The sequence below is a fragment of the Mauremys mutica genome, chromosome 7 (genome assembly GCF_020497125.1).
Source record: "Mauremys mutica isolate MM-2020 ecotype Southern chromosome 7, ASM2049712v1, whole genome shotgun sequence".
Taxonomy (NCBI): domain Eukaryota; kingdom Metazoa; phylum Chordata; order Testudines; family Geoemydidae; genus Mauremys; species Mauremys mutica.
In genome coordinates this window covers 116,423,129-116,445,509 of record NC_059078.1, presented here as the reverse complement: position 1 = coordinate 116,445,509, position 22,381 = coordinate 116,423,129, and the positions used below count along the sequence as shown (strand labels likewise).

Here is a 22,381-nt window from a genome sequence, read left to right as displayed (position 1 = left end):
TACAATTTCTTGTCCCTTTTATTATTTGATTTTTGTCTAACATTTTTTATGTTTAATACTTTTACTGCCATTGTCAAAGTTAAGGCGCGTCTAGTGGCCTAATCTCTTTCTTTTCAATTAAAATATGTGCAATGTTTCTTTAAAATATTGCAGTACTGAACATTTATTAATGCTTGTTTCAGTATAGTGGAGCTGTGAAAGAATAAGGATACTGTGCATTTTTCCGGTACTAAAAGAAATAAAAATTGGGGGAAACCGAAGAAGCATTTAAATTGGACTATGTAAGGGTGAGAAAATTGTACTTTTTCTCATTACTGTACTTAATAAAACGAACAGAAGTATTTTTTGTGTGGCAGGTGGTTATAAACTATGCATCCAAATTATTTAAAAGTAAATCTTAGGTTTTGTTCTCCCATTAGTCCACTGTGGATTTATCCTTGCAACTTCTGTTAACATCAGCATGGGGTCACTATCTTACCCATATTGTTATGTAACAGCTTCTGTGCAGCAGTGGTGGGAGACATTCAGCCTCATTCTTTGAAATGCATATATTGACTCTTCCATGGGAAAATAGTGGATGTGCTTTCTGCCCCATGTAACAGGGACATCAAACAGCACTCAAATGGTTAAATCCCCTGTGCATCAATGAGAATTGATTTGTCCCTTAGCTGTTACTTTCCCTTTAGCTATTAGAAAAGGGGAAAAGGCCATTCAATTCACATTGTACCTGTAATAACTAGTGTAAGCTGATAATGCACTTTTCGTAAAATGATTGCACTGTTTTTTTCTAAACTAATAACAATTCATTTATATTCTGCAGGCATTAACCACAAAACTGCATTTGTTTAGAAAATACTTCTTAAAGCTGTATTCATCTGTGGTGAGGATGGTGGTGGTTAAAAATCAATTGCAGCTGTATTATTTGCAAAATAATCAATTCACTTCTCCATTCTAACTAGAAGAGGCATCCTAAGGGGCTGAAAGAAAATTACACTAAGATGATATGCTTTGTCTTTGTCTTTGTTTTGTTGTGAAGACTGATCCACATGTCTTCTAATCTAGGTCCTTTGAATTTTATTTAGTGTTCATATAAATAAGGGCTACTTGAAAACTACTTAAACATTGATAAAAATCAGCCTGCTCCTTTTTATTACTGTTTGTCTTATTTTGGCTCTTCTCACAAGTTAAAATGACATTTAAATGATCTGTTCATCTGCTCTGTTTTAATTTTCATGTAGTAAGTTGAAGCATAAACAGAATGCAAAAATAAATGCAAAAATAAATCAGTATGTTTTGTGTTCCTTAAAGTAAGTTTAGAATGGAACAAAAGCCTGAAGTAACTCTTAATTTCTTGTTCTTGTTCAGCTTAGATATTATTCCATACTAAATATTATTCCATTTATTAATGTTATAATTGTTGTTAGTGGCCTTTATATTATTTATTACAGCCGTGTTGATGTGCATAGTGATTTATGGAAAAGTAAAAGACTAAGGCCTGGTCTACACTGGGGGGTGGGATTGATCTAAGATACAAGAATAACATAGCTGAAGTCGACATATCTTAGATCAACTTAGAATTACTTACTTCGCGTCCTCGCAGCGCGGGATCAACGGCCACGGCTCACCCGTCGACTTTGCTTCCGCCTCTCGCCGAGCTGGAGTTCAGCAGTCAATGGGAGAGCGATTGGGGATCGATTTATCGCGTCTACACTACACACGATAAATCGATCCCCGATAGATCAATCGCTACCCACCGATCCAGCAGGTAGTGTAGACATACCCATAGTCCTGGCATCAAAAGACAGTACAAGGGTGGAGTCCTGCAAACACATATGTTAAATTAAGATACTTACACAAGTGATCTTATTGCAGTCAGTGGGATTGCTCACATTACACAGTTAAATAAGAGTTTGTAGGATTTTGCCTTAAATAAAACATGTTCAGCACTGTGTTAGATGAAACAATACTTAAATATTCAATTTCAACTGTACAATGGGTGTGGTGGTTCTCAGTCCAGTCCTTAGTAAGATAGTGTCCACGTAAAAGAAAAATGCAATCTGCAGTAATTTGGCATGCCTGTTTTCAGTCTCAGGAGAGTGGCTAAGAATTGGATGAACAAAGAGACACTCTTTCTGGATGTATTTCTACCATATCATTATTTTGTGCATTTGTGGGAAGCTGCTTTTCCGCTGCTCCTTCTGGATCTGTTATGGTGGCTAAACATAATAGAGTTAGGACTTTCAATACTTCACATTTCTCAAGTGCAAACATTTTATCAAGAAAAAATAAATAAACTGATCTCATTTGAGATGACATTTTATAAACAAGATTCTAGTCTCTTGGAATAGACTTCTAGTCTCTTGCCTTATAACCTGTGAAAATCGGAGTGTGTAACTGAAATGCCTAGACAACTTTATCTATATTAATGCCAATGTAAAATTATACTGTTTAATTTACGAATCCTCAGTCAGACCATTAAGGTTAATTTAATCTCTGGGATGCTTTCATACAATTTATAATTTAAAAAAGATAAAATATGAGACTATGAAATAATTGCTTATAATGTAGCTGTTTTTTCATGGCACCATCAGTTGCTACTCCATTTTACTTTCAGGATCTCCTGCACTAGCACAATTCTTCAGTGTTGGGGTTACTGAGGAATGATTACTTGTTTCTTTAAAAAAAAAGTGATAATTTTAATTTAAACATATCTGTTGGACCTAGATTTTGTAAAATCTTATTTTCGTCAACTTTATATTTCAGGGTATATTTGACCTTGGAAAATTAATGAAGAGAAGGAAATGCCATCTTGGCATTTTAAACTGAAATTGAAAAAAATACAAGATACAGTGGTGGTATAAAAAGAATGTGTGATTGTGGGCAATGCTTCTCAAATGTTAATTCTGCAAAGTTTGTAAATAACTTTTTAAACTGGGTACCCTTGATTTTGGTACCCAAATCCTCATTTGCTGTTCCCTCAATTATAATATATTTTCAAAATGTAGAAAGGATTAAACACATGTTAAACATGTGCATGTTATGTTTCTGAATTTTAACTGGTCTCTCAATTCATGACTGATGGGCGGTGACTTGGTCTGAGTTGATGATGTAAGAAATTCAGTACCGTTAATGGTCAGTTCTGAGGCAAGGTCATACATCTTGCTTCTGCTCACCAATAGTTCAGCCTCCATTGGTTGAACAGTTCATTGGTCCAATTTTATCCCACCTTAATTGTTTTCAGATCTTTATTTTACCCATGTTTTTTTCAGGCAGTAGTGGATTGTTGTGCTTTTCCTTTCCCTTCCCCACTTCTCTTTCCCCTTTTCCTCTCCTGTCTAATCTCTGAGCATTGAAGTGTTTGTTCCTCTGGGCTGTCTCATGCATAGGATGACCAGATGTCCCAATTTTATAAGGACAGTCCCAATATTTGGGGCATTGTCTTATATAGGCGCCTGTCACTCCCTGCCCCCCCGTCCCGATTGGGACTCTGACTCATACTGGTGTGACAGCCCATGCACGCACACTGTTCCTCCACTCTGAGAAATTGCGACTCCTCTCAGAGGGAAAAATATGTAGATCTGGAGTTGCCCAAAAGGAATTCACAAGGGGATGAAGTATGCATCTCTCAACCTTGCTAGGAGTAAATCTTTAAAAAAACTCCTAATCTTCATACAGACATAGACTCACTAAGGACTCCAGAATCCCCTAACAGATTCTGAAATGGGTCATAGCCTCCCTATTCCAGGAGGCAAAAGTCTACTCAGCTCCCCAGCCTCACCTTCTCTTTAATCTTTCTTCCCCCTGTCACAGATCCACAGAATCTGTGCTACTCCCAGCTTTTAGACAGTCCCTTGGAGGACCCAAGGGGTCCTGCTCTGCCTTAAGCATAGGCCACGTGGCCTCAAAGCCTCTGAGACTGAGCTGCTGGGCTCTAGCATTCCCATTTCACACTGAGCTCTGCCCAGCGAAGCCAACTGAGATAGACTCCTGCTCAGAGACTTTTACACTCTCCAAGGACCAATGCACCTCAGCAAATATTTGCAGTGACCCCAGGCTGCTTTTTCAAAACAGAGTAGGGTTTATTAGTCAACTGGAACAGAGCATCGGGAAATCCGCTCCGGCCAAGCAATGCAATCAACCAGGAAACCCGCTGTGGACTCAATTCCTGGCTCTGGCTCTTTGTCAGTCCAAGGTGACGGCCTTGTGACTCTCCAAAGGGCAGCCCTCATTCCAGTCACCTGACACCCTTCCCCTTTTGTTCTCCAACTGCATTCATATGTTCCACCTGCCAGAGTTTCCTACTGTTAGGCAGCAATTGTTTAGTTACTGGGGTACTCGTCTCTCAAAATCCCGTGTTGATATGGCTGTTTAAATGACCCATTCATTCCACCGCACATGTCCAAGAACAACATTAACCCTTTTGGACCAGTGGGTAGCAATGCAAAGTACAGAGGGAAACTGAGGCAATACAGGATTCATAAAAATATTACAGAAAATTCCTACTTCATCACACCCCCAAAGAGCAATTTGTTTCCATCGAATGAAATATGTTTATACCAAAAACCATTGATATCAATGGGAATTTTTCCATTGACTTCAGTGAGTTTTGGGTAAAGTCCTTAATGTGCCACACAGCTTAGAAATTCTGTAGTTGCTCAAAGAATCAATAATCAGTTAAAATGGCCTAAATGATCTAGTGGTTCTATATCAATAGGATATTGTATTAAAATTTCATGTGCCTTCCATTTATAATTACATGACTAAAACAAAATCCTACCTAAAATTGCCTGAATTATTTCAAGCCAGCATCAGCTGTTCCCTGGAGAAGATTAGTCTTAACATATAACATAATTATCAGCAAAATAATTATTTGCATCTCTACAATGCTTTCTATCCTAAAAGATTCCAAGTAGTTGATACAATCTTTCAACAGTGACTACGGGACCAGGATAATTTCCAGGCTGGAATGAGACAGTTTTTCTGATTCACCAACATTATACAAAAAGTTTTAAGAAAGGAATTGAAAAATATCAAAGTACTGTACCAGGGCCTGATTCTCCTCTTGTTTACACATATTTTACACCTGCATGACTACTGATTTCAGTGGTGTTACTCCTGATTTACAGGAAAATCAGGTCTCCATACTGCATGTAGGCAGAATGTAATTACTTGAATTGGAATTGGCCCACACACTAGGATCACACCTATTGGTGCTTAAATATTGAACCCAAAATGTTGAGAGATCCAAAGCAAAGGACAAAAGAAAATTAATAATACAAGGACTTACAGCGTTGATTCAATATTTTCATGTGAAACCATTTTCTCTCATTTATATTTCATGATTTTGTATTTGTAATACTTATGTTTGTAATACTAATAATTTATAGTGAAATGATTCCGATTTATGTAAGGAATGAAGGTAACATTAGGTCTAATATAAGGAAGAATCCTTCTAATGAAAGAAAGTAGAGGGGCAAGTATTGGACTAACACCCTTATCTTGCTAAAACTGCTGCAAGATTTTTAAACACAAAAAATTGGTCAGTAGTTTTCCCGTGAGAGCTCAATTTTGTGTGTCTTTCAGCGAAACTAAATTAATCATAATTTAATGATCATTGGCCTTTCCAAGGCCTGAAGGCCTAGATAGCTTGCTATAGGCACAGTTAGGTACTTTTTGTGGAGGATTGCAGATGTGGATGAAGAGAGATTGTGATAGGCATTGAAGTGGAGAAGAAGGAGGGCTAATTCACATTTTTTAAAATATTCCCTTGAATTAAGCAATGATCATTAGAAAACAGTTAATGGGCCTGGAACAAGAAGAATTAAATTGTTCCATTTTTCAGCCTTGGAAGTTTTGTGTGAATGCTTTAGAGGCAAATGAAATAAGTCTTTTTACCAATTGACTCTTCTCTCACTGCTAGATCGTTGACACTTAAAGCCCTTTGCTCCACATGTAGTGGTGGTACAATTGAGCTAGTACATACTCTTTAATTGAATTGATTTTTTTCTTCTTTACTTCCCCAGCTGCTTCGTGAATATGTGAATTGCTACAACCTTCAGCTCCTGGAGTTTCTTACCCTTTGTTTTAAGAGTGGGTGGGTGGGAAACGGGGAGGAAGCATTAGAACTCAGACTTGTTTAAATGAAATCTCTGTTTTATATTTTGACTCTAATGACAGCATTGCAGTCAAATACTGTAACTGGGGTTCTTTGAAGGATTTAAGCAGTGAATCAGTTTTTCTGACTTTCTAGATTAATCATGATGATAAAATGAATTTTCATAGACTCCAGATTTACCACTACTAATAGTATGTAATCAAATGTTATCAGCTCTTTTAACTGCAAAGTTGCTTATTTTACCTGAAAACAAACATAATTAAATTGAATGCTCTCGTAACTCCATAAGGTACATACTAAAATTATTGTAACAGGCAATTTAACTTCCTACAAGGTCTGAATGACATTTCATTATTAAATAGAGATCACCTGAAGTTCCCAAAACGATTGTTCATGAGATAAATATTACATTGGAGCAGCATATTTTTGTTTTCTCAAATTCCATCAGATGGAGAGTGATACTACAGACAAATTGATATTTCTAGATTAATTTGATTAGCTTTCTAGTAAAGCTGACTAGTACCATATCCCTTGCATTGTTATTAAAATAATATCTTCTTAACCAGATGTCATATCATGTAAGTTATAAATATTGGCTGACACTTTCCAAGGCACCTAGGGTTTTGGATGCTCAGTTTCCATGAATGTTAATGGGAACTGGGCATCCAAATCCCTTAGATAACACTGGTCTACAATTTTTGAGAAGTCGTCTGCTTCAGAGATAAAATGTGCTATTTATTATGTATTTTGATGTGCTGAATTCAAATATAACAATTAAAACAACTGATTGGCTACTGTTTCTAAGACATTTAAGTTTTTACATTTTATGTCTATGTATATTGTGTAGATAGTAGAGTTTTAATCATAAATTGTAAACCTAGGTCTTTTCATGTGTTTATGGTTGCTTTACATGATAATATTTCACCTGTCCTGTTTATGTAACACTTTAAAAATCAGCAAAAGGGTTATATAACTAAAATTTATTATGAAACAAAAGGCAAAAAACTATTATGTACATAGTTTAGTCCTATTCAGTGTCTACTCGGCACTTCTTGGCTTGTCTCTGGTATTCATTAAATGGAGCATCTCTTGTCACTGTCCAGCAATAGTCTGCAAGCATTGATGGGCTCCATTTGCCCTGATAGCGTTTCTCCATTGTTGCAATGTCCTGGTGAAATCGCTCGCCGTGCTCGTCGCTCACTGCTCCGCAGTTCGGTGGAAAAAAATCTAGATGAGAGTGCAAAAAATGTATCTTTAGTGACATGTTGCAACCAAGGCATTTGTATGCCTTGAGGAGGTTTTCCACCAACAACCTGTAGTTGTCTGCCTTGTTGTTTCCGAGAAAATTTATTGCCACTAACTGGAAGGCTTTCCATGCCGTCTTTTCCTTGCCACGCAGTGCATGGTCAAATGCATCATCTCGAAGAAGTTCACGAATCTGAGGACCAACAAAGACACCTTCCTTTATCTTAGCTTCACTTAACCTTGGAAATTTTCCACGGAGGTACTTGAAAGCTGCTTGTGTTTTGTCAATGGTCTTGACAAAGTTCTTCATCAGACCCAGCTTGATGTGTAAGGGTGGTAACAAAATCTTCCTTGATTCAACAAGTGGTGGATGCTGAACACTTTTCCTCCCAGGCTCCAATGACTGTCGGAGTGGCCAATCTTTCTTGATGAATCTCTTGCACGACTATCCCATTCGCAGAGAAAACAGCAGTACTTTGTGTATCCAGTCTGCAGACCAAGCAAGAGAGCAACAACCTTCAAATCGCCACAAAGCTGCCACTGATGTTGGTCATAGTTTATGCACCTCAAAAGTTGTTTCATGTTGTCATAGGTTTCCTTCATATGGACTGCATGACCAACTGGAATTGATGGCAAAACATTGCCATTATGCAGTAAAACAGCTTTAAGACTCGTCTTCAATGAATCAATGAATAGTCTCCACTCATCTGGATCATGAACGATGTTGAGGGCTGCCATCACACCATCGATGTTGTTGCAGGCTACAAGATCACCTTCCATGAAGAAGAATGGGACAAGATCCTTTTGACGGTCATGGAACATGGAAACCCTAACATCACTTGCCAGGAGATTCCACTGCTGTAGTCTGGAGCCTCTACGCCATCTGCAAATCTTTCCCGCCCTGAACCCAGGAACCCCGCAACCTCTGCCTTCATAAATATCTGAGGGAGGATGTGATGAGACCCAGGACACAATAGAATCTGGGCCTGAGAGAACCCCCTTCACAGTGGCCATCATCAGCGGTGAGCGACCCTCTGAGCACCGCATGTGTCTCGGAACTAGGGTACTGAAGGCTAAAGACAAGTCCTGACAAGAGAGCAAAAAGCACTTTCACGGGCTCAAGAGCAGGTCCCCATCACAGACTGCTCCCAAGCGCAGCGTTTCCTTCCAAAGTCGTGCCAGGTCGGGTGAGATGTTGCACATGGATCCAGTTGGACCAGTGCCCAAGAATCCTTACATGGAGGGTAAGGCCAGGGGTACACAGGATCCGACTGTACCAACAATGACCTTGGCACCTAAACATTCAGAATGCTCACCAGTACATGCCACCCATTCTGCCAGTACCCATGCACCTACCAGACAGACTGGCCTCACAGACACCACCAGGCTTCCCCAGCATCTCCATCAGGGCACCACAGACCTCCGGATACTAGGAGCCGTTTCTGTTGACAGATGAGTTAATCCTTCCATACCTGCAGTCGTCTCTTCTATCTTCCCGCCCCCCACTCACACACCTGTGACATCCCTACCTTGGAGGATGAACCTCTTCTGCTGCTGCACGAGAAGCCCATCTCTCTGCCGCACTGCAACCCTCTGGTACTGATGCCCCCACTCCTCCTTTCAGGAACCATCTTTGGAATCTGAGGAGTTCTCAGAGCCTGAACCCTTTTTCTCCCTGACATCACACCAGAGTCTGGATGTATGCCTCAGTTTGCCCTACCCTCCAGCATATGACCCAACAACAGAGACCTGGTGCCACTACTCATGGGGTCCACCACATCTGAGGGTCCCTTCGTTTTAGCCCTACTGGGTACCGTTGGATCCCTACCACAGACACCGAGCACCATCTCAAGCGTCCTACTGGCAGTCCCCTACACACCCACTGGCACAGTCAGAGTACAAAGAAGAGGGAGACATTTAACTGGTGCTGCCAGCTCCACCAGTTCCTTCTCACCAGATGAGGTGATCATCCCACTCCAGCTCTCTATGCTGCACGACCACCGCCAATACCAGAACTTGCTGCAGAAGGTGGTGGCAGACATGGGAATCCCATTGTAGGAGGTTCAGGACCTACAGCATCAACTCCTGGACATCCTCCAACCCCAAGCGACATCTAGGGTAGTCCTACCCATCAATAAGGCCATCCTGGAACCACCGCGAGAGGTTTGGCAGATGCCTACCGCACGTGCCCTGACACGTAAATGGATGGAGAGGAGAAATTTTGTGCCAGCCAAAGGGACAGATTTTCTAATCACCCATCCATCCCCCAACTCCCTGGCTGTCCAAGCATTCATGGAATGGGCAAGGCAGCAACCACAAAAGTCCACTCCTCCAGACAAGACAGCTAAGAGACTGGACCTGCTGGGCAGAAAAGTCTATTCTACTGCTGACCTGCAATTCCACATTGCCAATTACCAAGCTCTGCTAGCCAAGTATGACTTTAACAACTACAATGTGCTAGCAGAGTCCAACGGCAAGCTGCCACCAGATCACAGCAGCAATTTCAGGCGCTGCTAGGCAAAGGGCAACTAATCGCCAAAGCTGTGGTGGATGTGGCGAACACATTGTCTCAATCAGTGGTGGATTAGCCACTGGGCCAACGGGGTCTGTGCTCGGGGCCCCTGGACAATCGGGGACCCCCCAGAAAAATGGGTGCTCCGCACCCCACTTCATGGCAGGAGCCAGGTGGGTGGAGGAGCACTGGTGGTGGGGACTGCAGGCGGAAGGGGTGGGGACAGGGAGGGGCCCTCACTTGCTCTGGCCCAGTGCCTCTCAAACCCCTAATCTGCCTCTGCTCTCAATCTCTCGTGACTGGGGTAGTGATGCAAGGGGACTTGTGGCTACAATTGTCTGACTTCTCCATGGAGGTCCAAAATACGACCGAGAATCTCCCTTTTGATGAGAACAAGCTCTTTAATGAGAAGACGGACAAATTCCTCCACTCACTGAAGGACTCCAGATTGACTCTGGTCGCTTGGAATCTATACCCCAGCCCCGAGGTGCAGGCAGCATAAACAGCGCGTCCACCCATGCCAACACACTCCCTATCCAGCCTACTACTAGGGCCAGTGGGAGCCTCCGTGTCTACAGCACAGATTGCAATGGCCTACCTTCCCCACCTCTGCCACAACCACCTCCTGAACCCTCTGCTAGCAGCAGACCAAACCTCAGTTTTGACACACAGGTTGAGACCTAGGAACCTCCACCGATGCCACCTGCAGAGCCTGATATAGTATTTGGGGGCCATCTTGCCATATTTTCCCACAGTTGGGGCAAGATCGTGGTGGACAGTTAGGTACTGGAGGTCATCCACCATGGATACTCCATAGAGTTCCTCTCATTCCTGCCACATCACACCACCTCCCTGCCCTGCCCTCTGGGGACCCATCCCATTAACTGATCCTCCAACAAGAAGCAGACGCTCCGCTCCTCAAGGGGGCAGTAGAACCTGTCCTGCCTCACTACAGTGGGTGAGACTTCTACTCACTCTACTTCCTCATCCTGAAGAAGGGCAGAAGGCACTGCCCCATTCTAGATCTTCATTTGCTGAAAACTCTTATCAGACATTCCAAATTCCATATGGCCCCGCTGGCCTCAATTATCGCCTCCCTACCTCAGGGAGCCTGGTTTGTGGTTGTCGACATGAACGACTCTTACTTCCATGTGGACATTCACCAACCCCTCCGCAAGTTCCTCCATTTTCAGGTTGGAAACCAACATTACCAATTCCAGGTCCTCCCATTTGGCATAACAAGAGTGTTCACGAAAGTCTTTGCCATGTTAGTGGCCTAGATGTGCTGCCTTGGCCATTCCATATTCCGCTATCTTGACGACTGGCTCCTGCTGGCACTATCCCAACAGGAAGCAGTCTCTGTGATCCACTGTTTTTGCAGTCTCCTGGCATTTCTAGATATCTGTGTCAACAAGGAAAAGTCAGTGTTGATACCTATACAGACAATGCACTTCATTGGGGCATGGCTCAACTCAATCGTGGCAAGAGCTTTTCTCCCAACAGACCACTTTGCAGCACTGACAGCCCTCATCACGCACCATGGTCCACTGCTGTTTCTCCCTTCTTGGACATATGGCAGCCTACAGCTATCTGACATTGCACGCACGTCTCCATATGCATTGTCTTCAAGCTTGGCTCCTCTCCATCTATAGACCCAACAGGGACCATATAGATTCCAGAGTCACTGTTCCTGGAACTGTGCTGTCCCTTACATGATGGTCTGATCCCTCGAAGGTCAAGATCAGTAACAACTGCACCCCTCCCACACTACAAGCCACCATCACAGCAGACCTCATGGAATGGTGACCCTACTTAGTCAACCTTACAGCTCAGGGAGTGTGGACACCATGAGAAGCCAGGATGCACATAAACATCCCAGAACTGTGGGCAGTCCATGTAGCATGCCAGACCTTCCTCCTGCTCATTCAGTCCCTCCACGTTCAACTTTTCTCTGACAATATCACAGCAGTGGTGTTCATCAGCAAGAAGGGTGGTGCCAGGTCTCTCCCGTTCTGCTTTGGAACTGGTGCATCAGTAAACCATGTGACGCTTTAGGCCACATACCTACTAGGCACCCAGAATTCTCTGGCTGACACACTCAGCAGAACTCTCTACCTCAATCACGAGTAGGAGCTACAAGATACTATGCTCCTTTACCGCTTTGCAAAATGGGGCGCCCTCCCGATGAGACCTCTTTGCTACTCATGAGAAATGAAAGCCCCTTTATTGCTTGATAGGAGTACTAGGGGAGGGCTCTCAGGGTGATGCTCTCCTCCTCCCCCGGACAGGCGATCTATGCTATGCCTTTCCCCCCATTCTCCTCCTGCCACAAGTGCTATGCAAGATTCGGTAAGACAGAGCCACCATCATACTTATAGCCCCGTTCTGGCCCCATCAGTTCTGGTTCACAGCTCCTCAGACTCTTCGCTCACACATCACTATGCCTCTGCACACTCCCAGATCTGCTTATGCAAGATTGGGGGAGGTTCCATCATCCCAATCCAGGCCCTCTTTGTTACCCTGAGAACAGAATTTGGGTACCTCCAGAATAGCTAATCTGTTTACTTGTTATAATCAATTTGTTCTCATTAGGTCTAGGTCTCCAGGGTGGCTAAGGAAATTCTTGGAGAACACAGATACAGCCTTCTGATAAATGATTGACGTAAGCAGTGTTCCAAAACAAGGCATCTTTTATTGATACAAATAATTTCTTGACACAATAACAATATAAACAGAAACCCCTTATAAGAAGTAAAAGAGCACCTCAAACCACATTGCCTTATAATTTGAAATGATACTAAGTGGCTGTTTCTTGCTTCAGATGGCCAGTTTGTCAGAGGTAGCTGACAGCAATTTTTAGAGGCTTATTAGGTTTTACATATATAAATCTCTTTTACAGTTAACATACACTCATACATCTTTATTACCCACACATACACACTAACACTATATTATACTATAACTATGGCTATAGTTATCTGACAGGCTTACTATGCTGCACTGTCTCCTGCATGCTCTGTTCTCCCTCTGCTCCAGTGATAGGACTCCCTCTGCTGCTGGTTTTCTCAGTCACTGTTGCTGCTGCTGCTGTTCTTCTCCTGTCTCTCAATTATCAGCTGCTTCTGGCTTTTATACCCTAACAGTCACATGTTAATCATTCCACTTGACTGTTATTATCTCACAGTGTTATGTTCTGTCATTTATTGTTTACCATCTTGTTTTTCATGCCAGTTCCTAGTGCTATGTGACATACAGCTGTTAGCCACTAGCAGCATGACTCTTGCTTATTCAAAATGGAAGCCAGGTATCTAGGGACTGCAAAATGGAGTTTTTCTGGTATCATCATCACCTCATAGCCTGGTATTTGGATGGGCATCAAAGGTAGACTGTGAATGCTCTACCCCATTTCGACAAATCCTCACCCAAAGCAGGAGAGAATCCCACAGAGCCTGATATTGAGTTAAATGGAGATGCTTTACAGCGTGGGGCCACCACCACTCACTGAGCACACTGTCTATTCCCATCATCCTCAACTACCTCCTCACCCTCAAGACGTTGGGCCTGTCCCTCAATTCTGTTTGAGTGCATCTGGCAGCACTCAGTGCCTTTCTCCCTCCTGTGGACGGCACCTCAGTGTTTACGCACCCCACCACTATCTACTTCATGGAAGGTTTACTCAACACCTTTCTACCAGTACTGATGCCTACGGGACGTTAATCTCATTCTCCACCCTTTGAGCTACTGGCAGCATGCTCCTGAGCACTCTCTCACCTCTCGATGAAAGTGGAGTTCTTGGTAGCCATTACCTTGGCCAGATGGATCAGTGAACTCACTGCCATGATGGGAGACCCCCCAAAACACACAAGGACAAGGTGACTTTGCAGCTGCACTGTAATTTCCTTCCAAAGATGGTGTCAGAGTTCCACCTAAATCAGTGAATCCACCTACCGGTTTTCTGCCCCAAACCACATGCCTCCCCCACTGACAGAGCCTTGTACTTCCCCAATGTCTGTTTCACTCTAGCATTCATAGAATCATAGAATCTCAGGAGGTCATCTAGTCCAACCCCCTACTCAAAGCAGGACCAAACCCAACTAAATCATCCCAGCCAGGGCTTTGTCAAGCCTGACCTTAAAAACCTCTAAGGAAGGAGATTCCACCACCTCCCTAGGTAACCCATTCCAGTTCTTCATTCTACCTCCACAGGACTTGACCATTTAGAGCATTGCCAAAACTATTTGTGGACGTCACAGAACGAACAAAGGGTCAAGTCCTCTCATTCCAACACATCTCCAAATGGGTTTGGGGGTGCATCTGTAAATGCTGCAAACAACCCAATATACCCCCACCCAATAGAGTCATGGTGCATTGTATGTGGGTGCAGGCCACAATTCAGCCTCACTGGCAGACGTGTCCTGGCAAGACATCTGTCATGCAGCAACGTGGCAGTACATCTACATGTTCACGACACACTACACCATCTTACAGGCAGCAGCTACAGTGAACCCGTGGGCCAGTCCGTACTGCAGACTGCACTTCCATTGGCATCCTGGCACCCAACTCCATGCTGATCATTGCTCACAGGTCACTCACATGTGGACTACACATAGGGACCATCACTCCAAAAAGAAGAGGAGATTACTTACCTGTACGGGAGATTTTTCGAGATGTGTGGTCCTCTCTGCTTCATACTGGATTCCACAATGGTAAAAGGGAAACTGAAGAGGTGCCGACCTGCACTATCTCTTATGCCCTCAGCTGGGAGCACAAGGAGACGTACTACACACGTGTTGGTCAACAGACACTGCTAAGAAACACTTCAGAGCTCAGGTGCATGGTGCGCCTGCACACTCACATGCGGAATATAGATAGGGACCACACATCTCAAAGAATCTCCAGTTACAAGTAACTTCCTCTTTCATAAGTTTCTTATCCCTCCGATAAGCCCTTCAGCTCTGAATTGTAGGAAGGATGTTCTCTTTGCACTTTCAGACATGGGACTTCACACACAAACTTCCTCCTGGTTGATTGGTACACTATAGCGGTTTTACACAGCTATGTGAGGGTTATGTATCCCTTACAGTTGTTATTTTGCTATATCATGGGATTTTAGAGTCAAACTCAGAAACTCACACACAAAGCTACTCGTTGCAAGGAACAAGAATATTAGCTGAAACGTACCAATCATGTAACACTGCATACTCAAATCCACAAAAATGGTAGTATGCTGTAGTGAATTGAAGAAAAGTGTTCTTTCTCAGAAATAAGATGCTTCTTTTTGTTGTTCAAGTAAAAAAGGAGTAGCTCTCATTTCTCCTCTGCTTCCTTTCTTTCTATTTATACAACAACTGTTATGTAAATAAGCAATACTCTTTTATATAAAAGAAACATGCTCTCAACAAATGCTTATGATGACATTGATATTTGATCTGAGTAAAAGCTAAGCTTTTCATAGCTTGGCCAGGATAAAGTTCAGTCCTCACTAATAATGAAAGGAAAACACATCATCAAGTGGGCACAACTGGTAAGCAATTTATATGCTAAGTAATTTGGTTTGTGTATTGCATTAATCATGATTATAATGCATCAGGAAAATGTACTAAATGATGCATTTTTATAGTTTCCAGTTGGAGATATGTAGAACAATTTCATGACTTTTAACAAGACTTTCAGTACATTATGTGTCTCCTGGAATGCTATCCATTTACTCATTTTAACGGCTGTACTGACCTCATGCTTTTATCGGGCGCCAGACTTTTTGGGGGGAGAGGTTAACTGTCCAACCTCCTACCGTTACCAGAGATAATATTTGATTAACCCCTGACTAAAGATAACTGGGTCCAATCAACTTTTTCTATCTTGAGCGTCACATTTAAACTATTTCTTTTCAGGAAAGTTTCCAGCAGTCTGTTAAGACACCCAGCAAATACAGTTATTAATCAGATAAGCATTGCTTTTATTTACTGCCTGTCAGTAAAATAAAATCAGAACCCAAAAGCTGTAGGGCCAAATTCACTACGGGTAAAGGGAGCTCAACTCCATTTACTTTTATGTAGTTTGTATGCCAAGAGTGAATTTGGCCCTTAATTTTTCTATGCTCCATCAGTTTTTGAGAGGATATTTCTTTTTTACCCCTCAAATTCAACTTAAATGCAATCCTTAGTCACTGTGGAAAAATCAGATAAGTCTCACAAATTCTTTTTACTTCTGTTATGCTTATTGTAGCTAGTCATGCACATATCACAAAGTAAAGCCAGTATCAGGGCCGGCTCCAGGGTTTTTGCTGCCCCAAGCGTCGGTGTCGGTGGGGGGTGGGGAGAGAAGGAAAAAAAAAGCTGCGATCGGCGGCACTTCGGCAGAAGAGCCGGACTTGCCACCCCTTCCTCTTGGCCGCCCAAGCACCTGCTTGCTGTGCTGGTGCCTGGAGCCAGCCCTAGCCAGTATAAAATGTTTTGCTGCAGGGACACCAGATAAAAATACATAACAAGCAACACATCATTCAGGGTCTGCGTAAAGACTCAAGGAAGCCCTTTTGTGTAGTCTTGAGACGGGGTGAGTTGGAGCTTCTGTGCCCAGGGGAAGCACCAGGAGGAATTCTGCTGCAAAGAAGCAGAATATACCTTATTCTCCCCTGTGTTCCTCTCCAGGCCCAATGGATGGTACATGATGGGGGCCAGCTATTGTCTCACCTCATCCCTGCCCCATTTTCGAGGGACCATCCTCCCCAGCTGAGTGGAGAGGGAACAGTCCCTATGATCCCCCAAGAACAGCAATTTTGCTTGGCACATGTGATGCACAGGGGAGGGGAAACTCCGTGCACCCTCCTCATCCTGAGTAAGGGGCAAGGAAAATCAGATAAAGATAAAGTCTCATTTGTTTCAGAACTGAATAAAGAGCTCCACTTCGGAATTATCAAAGTAAGGCCTCTCTATTCTTTCTGATAAAACCAATGTAGAGTTCAGTTGATTCTGAAAAATATCCTTTTTTATTATTTCCTTTCCACTCAGATTATCCTTTCTTTCCCCAAACACAATATTGACAATTATTCTGGTTTTGGTATAGTTGGTCTGCTGCTTGTTGCATATAATCTTTCTTTAATCTCATGGTTATCCTGCATTCAGTCCTGAAGAAGTCAGATAATGATGTCAAAGAAATAACTGACCATCCTGGTAATTTTTTCCTCACATTTCATGAATTCTTCTGTATTCTCAGTATTTGTGATCTGACTATTCCTTGATCGGATACTAGTTCTTGTTATTTTCCTGCTGACTGTAGAATCAGTTTCTCATTGCTCCCCATCAGCTCTAGTAGTCTCACCTGATTCTTCAATCATCTATCCTTGGGATTTTCCCCATTCAGAATAAACACAACCATCCAATTATGACGGTCCTTTATTATTAGTGTCAGTATTATTAATAATAATTATTTGTATTACAGTTGCTCCTGGAATCACTAATCATGGATCAGGACCCCACTGTGCTAGGTTCTGTACAAACAAAACAAAAAGACAGTTCCTTTTTCACTCTCAGATTTCCTCGAGTCAATATTCTTCTTTGGCTTCTATTAGAACCTTGAAGATACCAGTATTTGTCAGCTCCTCATTCCTAAATATACAAATACTATGCTAAACATGCTCTGTTGATTTATATTAGTCCACAGTGCTAGTTGTCTGCTCTAGTGTCAGAGCAATGATTGTATGTTTCAAGTATTTGGGTTGACTTCCCACCAGTCTTAGAAAGAAGTACTCTTCTTTTTGTCAGTTTAGGGTGATTCCTTGTCTGAGACATCACTGCTAGAAAAAGTGGGTTAATGCAATATTAAAAGTTAGTGTCAGACTTAAATTAATATTTTCTCTTCACGGTCACGCCAAGTAATTATATGAGGATGTATGTGTTCAGTCTTGAAGGTGTATCTGAATTCTTTTTTTACAATTGTTTAATGCTTATTGAATTGTCCCTGTGCCAGAGCTCTGGCCAGGGTATTTGCTGTATCATAGCTATGAAAGCTGTGGTTGCATACACTTGTCAGTCTCATTTAAAAGCATTAGTGCCATGGCTCTGGCATTGTTTGAGGAATACAATCCCCATGGTACTGTAGTGGTGTTTCATTTCATATCAAATACATTTATTTAATGTACTGCTTTCCAGTTTTCTATCACCTTCATTTTTTGCTGTTCTTGACATCACTGTGGCATGGATATATATGTCAAATCCCATTTTTAAAAGTTGTAGTTGGATCCACGTAATAGCCTGAGTTTCAGGGATCAGCCCAGAGGTCTGAGAAGCAACACATTGTGCTTTGTTTACAGAAACTTTTGCTAGTGATCAGCCACAGAAATCTGCTGCAAAGAAACAGCAGGTCTTTTCCAGCCATACTGGTAGGGAAAAACAGGGCATCTACAACTCCAGCCTCCATGCACAATTGATTTTATTTAGTCACAAAACAAATGTTGTCTGTGGGCCTGTCAGTTCACCCAGCACCAATTAAATATATTTTTCTGTTTTATTCCATTTCAACAAAACCAAAAAAATGCCAGCAGAAGGAAAGGACAACCAATTTGACACAGATAAACTGAAGTCAATGGGAGATGTGAATATTCCAGGCATAATTTGACCCACTGTATATAAGATTCTTTATGCAGTCTTCAGATCCCTTCATCATGAGATAATTGCTTTTCCCATACCAATATCTGATGGTCTGTATCTGTTTGAAGGCTCACCTAACTTTACAGATACATTATTCCAGTCCTGATTTTCTGCATTGAAAATGAAAGGAGTCAACATAGACTGTTTTTATATTAACATTTTTCAGAACTTTTATCATACAATGGCATGATCTGTTGTTTTTTAATTGCGTCCCAGGTCCTACTGGTTTGTGTCCAAGTGAAAAAAATATTTAATTACAAAATCATTTTACTACTTTTTGACTGATGATGGAAGCATGATATACATATAAAAGGGTTGAGCATGGTGGAGACACATCAGTAGGGGGACATACATATTTATTTTTTACTCCTGTAGGAACTACATGTGCAGCACTGATGGATTTTGTTCTACACTGTAGCCACTAAAACATATGTTTTTGCTGTGCTCATGTAGTGACAATCAAATGGCATAGGAAGACAAGAACTGCCATATGAATAATAGCCTTTTCAGCTGCCCCTTACACATCCACCTCTCTTCCTTGTTTTATAAAATCCTTAATTCTGTTTTATTTTAAATGTAATTACTTTCAAAATGCAACAAATATATCACAAACAAATGTCTCATTGCTCCAGGGCAAATCATTTTGCCAGACAGTAAGCACAAAATAACTAAATAAATTGTGTCCCTTAAGCAGCAAATGTTTATCATCCTATAAAACAATATAAAAACTGAGAAAAAATAAATTATACAATGTGTGTTTGTTGGAATTTTTTGAGATTCTTTTGTATCCCAGAGGCAGTTTTTCTGACCCATGTGATTTAAGGGCTGTCATGGCCATTTTTAATTTTTAGTGAGCGCTGTTAAGAATTCTTATTAAATTGCCAGAGCAAAAGTTTGGATTTCCCTCTGCAGCTCTAACATACATATGCCTATTTAAATTAGGATTGACAATAGCCAGTGGGTTTGCATTAATTTATTAACATTTTATTTATGAAAATGCACTGGGTACAGGTTAACATTCATAGCTCAATATTTACTGTTGTTTCACCTGCCCTAAAATAGAAGCAGTAAATATTATACTTTGGTAAAAGGTTTGAATGTTTGTCTAGGATCATTGTTGTTTCTGTAAGTGGCTTTATATTGCAATTTCTCATGGCATTACTCCTCAGAGACTCGCTACATATATCCCAACACCTCCTACAAAACAGTAAACAATAGAAATTGTTTTCCTTTCCTTTCATAGAAAATCACAAGGCTTTGAGGAGCATTGTATCCTAAAACAGGACATAGCAAATAGTGCTGCTGCATGGTCTCCAGTAAGTCCTGCCCATTATTCTAAAACTATTTTAAGAAAAGAAAATGAGCATAGGGTCGGCAACAAATATCCTTGGTAAATGAACAAAACATTCACTCTGAAAATACTGGAAGAATAAGGAATGTCTTCTACATAGGTCAAAAAACCCATTTCATTAGTAAAATGGGCCAGGTGATTATGTACCATGTTGTTGACCCTACCTGTTCATTATTTGGATCCATTGGCATAGGTGAGTTCTTTTTAAATGGTTCACTGGTGTCATCGCTGGTTTTCTAAGACATATTTGTGGGTGTATTCAGACGTCATAAGCACTGTTTGGTGGGAAATGTTAGTACTTGAAAAGTAAAGTTGCAGAATTTGTGCGAGAGGGTGGTAATTTTGTCAAAAGACCAGCGTATAAGAACTCAAAATGGAGAGTGCTGAGCAGCTTCATAGTCTGTTAGCTGACTTAGCTGATAGAATTTTGCAGGTCTGCAGTCATACTTATCTTTATTATTTTTTTTGAATAAACATAGAGTAGATAGTGAAGATGCATACTTGACATGTTTCCATATGTTATCCCACTTTTAATTTACTAGGTCAATTGTTCTCAACCTTTTTTCATTTGCAGACTCTTACAAAATTTTGAATGGCGGTGCAGACCCCTTTGGAAATTTTAAATGGAGGTGCAGACCCCTTTGGAAATCTATACTCTGTGTATATATAAATGAATTCTGTTCAGTCAGTTTTCAGTCTAGGTCTTTCAAGGACCCCTTAGACATAATGGGTCCGCAGACCAACGGGGGAGGGAGGAGGAGGAGGAGTGCAAAGAAACAATGAGATAATATTGTCTAAATAGACAAGACAGACACATGGTGCGGAAAGGGGTGTAACACAAACAAAGTGAACAATGTAATGGCAGGAAATATCATGTTAGTTCCATGATTATTTTTTGCAGGGGTGGTTAGTTAGGAGAGGATCAGCTAAATGGGAGGAAAATGGAAGGGAAGAGAGTTGGGAGGACAGGACAGAGGGGGAGGGTTGGAGCAAACAACCCAAGAGCACAGGGCAAAGTCAAAGAACATTCTACAGTTTTGACTGGAATATCTAGAGGTCCAAAGGTCCATGCTTTGGCTGTTTCTGTTCCTACTGGCTGGAGTCTATGGGTGGCTGCAGATTTCCCACAAGGCCCCATGGTGAGGGGAGGCACTGAGTCCTACTGTCCCCATATTGGGGAATCTTCTCTGCACAGTTCTGGGTCCAGAAAGGTGCTCAGGGGAGTGGTGGCCCAGGGTAGGCCCAATTTTATCCCCTTACCTCCAGTGAAGCAGTACCAACTGCAGTCTCTGAAGCCAGGATTTCAATTGAGTGAGGATTTCACCCAAGGTACATGTATCGCTAGGGTGAATCCACAGAGGAAATATACTTGGAGAGAACTCCAACTATAAATGAGTAACCTTCCCCTCTTCAGGCCATTCTTTCTGGACACAATAAAGTATTTATTTATTGATTGATTATTATTAATTAATTGAGACATGCAGCAATTGTCAGCAAAATCAAGGCTCAAATCTTTGTCTACCTAGTCTGAGTTTTTTGATTGAGGTTCTATAATATTTGCTAAAAGGGAGATCTGACTCTAGGAGTTAACTTTTTAAAAAAAATTGATTATAGAGCCTAAAAGGTTTTGCAAGATGTTAATACAAAGTGTAGTTTTGCCACATTTAAACTACAGGATTACAGTGATTCATTTGTGGATACTCAGAAGCTTACTTTCTGTAAGCATATCTCTTAATTTCCTGATTTTCAGGCAGGGAATTCTCTGTTACTCCAAAATCGGATGCTGAGCAATAAGAAGAGAGATGATTATGACATGGAAGAGATTAAGATGAGTTTTTTCTTTATTGTAAAAGGCGACGTGACTGAAAGTGACTGCCCAAGGTGAGGAGGGTGGCAGAATAGGAGGGAAAAGTATGTAGAAGGGAATTACCACCTGGGCAGAGCTCATCTCCTGGTGGCTGTCTATATACGAACATACCGGTGGGACAGGCTAAGGAGGGAATTAGAGAGTCCATTACTGTGCAGAGCCAGTCTTCCTTCCCAGCCCCAAGAAGGTGCTAGGGCAACATGCTATTGCAGCCTCAGAACCATTGCAGGAGCAGGGATGATTCATTACTTTCCCAGTACCTCACAGGGCTACTTAGTACACAGCCAAGGTGCTGGGTTGAAGATTTGAGCTGTAAATACGTTTTTTTTATTTAAAAAGGAATAACCTTTTTTCTAATTACTTGAATAATCCCTATCTTTTCATTAACAGGTGTCTTGATTCTCACCAAACAATTATCTTAGCCTTTTTCTTTTCTTTTTTCGTGGATTCTAAGGTCAGAAGGGACCCATGTGATTGTCTAGGCTGACCTCCTGTTTAGCACAGGCCATAGAACTTTCCCAAAATAATCCCCAGAGTATATCTTTTAGAAAAAACATCCAAAGTTGATTTAAAAATTCCCAATGATGGAGAATGTACCATAGCCCTTAGTAAATTGTTCCAAGGGTTAGTTATTCACACCTTTAAA

General features: G+C 41.6%; 1 protein-coding gene and 1 long non-coding RNA gene across 6 annotated transcripts in view; one reads left to right on the top strand and one right to left on the bottom strand.

Annotated features, from left to right (window-relative positions):
* ATRNL1 (attractin like 1) overlaps window positions 1–22,381 on the top strand; it is a 948,738-nt gene that overhangs the window by 477,644 nt on the left and 448,713 nt on the right. Inside the window, exon 25 of one of the 5 annotated variants that reach the window (XM_045024155.1) lies at window positions 188–278. The exons of the other annotated variants lie outside the window; for them this stretch is intronic. Within the exon in view, the coding sequence (XP_044880090.1) occupies window positions 188–271 (84 nt within the window). The 3' untranslated portion in view covers window positions 272–278. Of the gene's footprint in view, window positions 1–187; window positions 279–22,381 lie in introns of those variants that run through there. 5 annotated transcript variants of the gene reach the window in all.
* On the bottom strand, window positions 1,586–8,802 carry LOC123374324. The gene is made up of 2 exons (XR_006581069.1): window positions 8,717–8,802; window positions 1,586–1,820 (listed from the first exon to the last, which is right to left on the bottom strand). It is a non-coding gene; the product is annotated as an uncharacterized LOC123374324 (long non-coding RNA).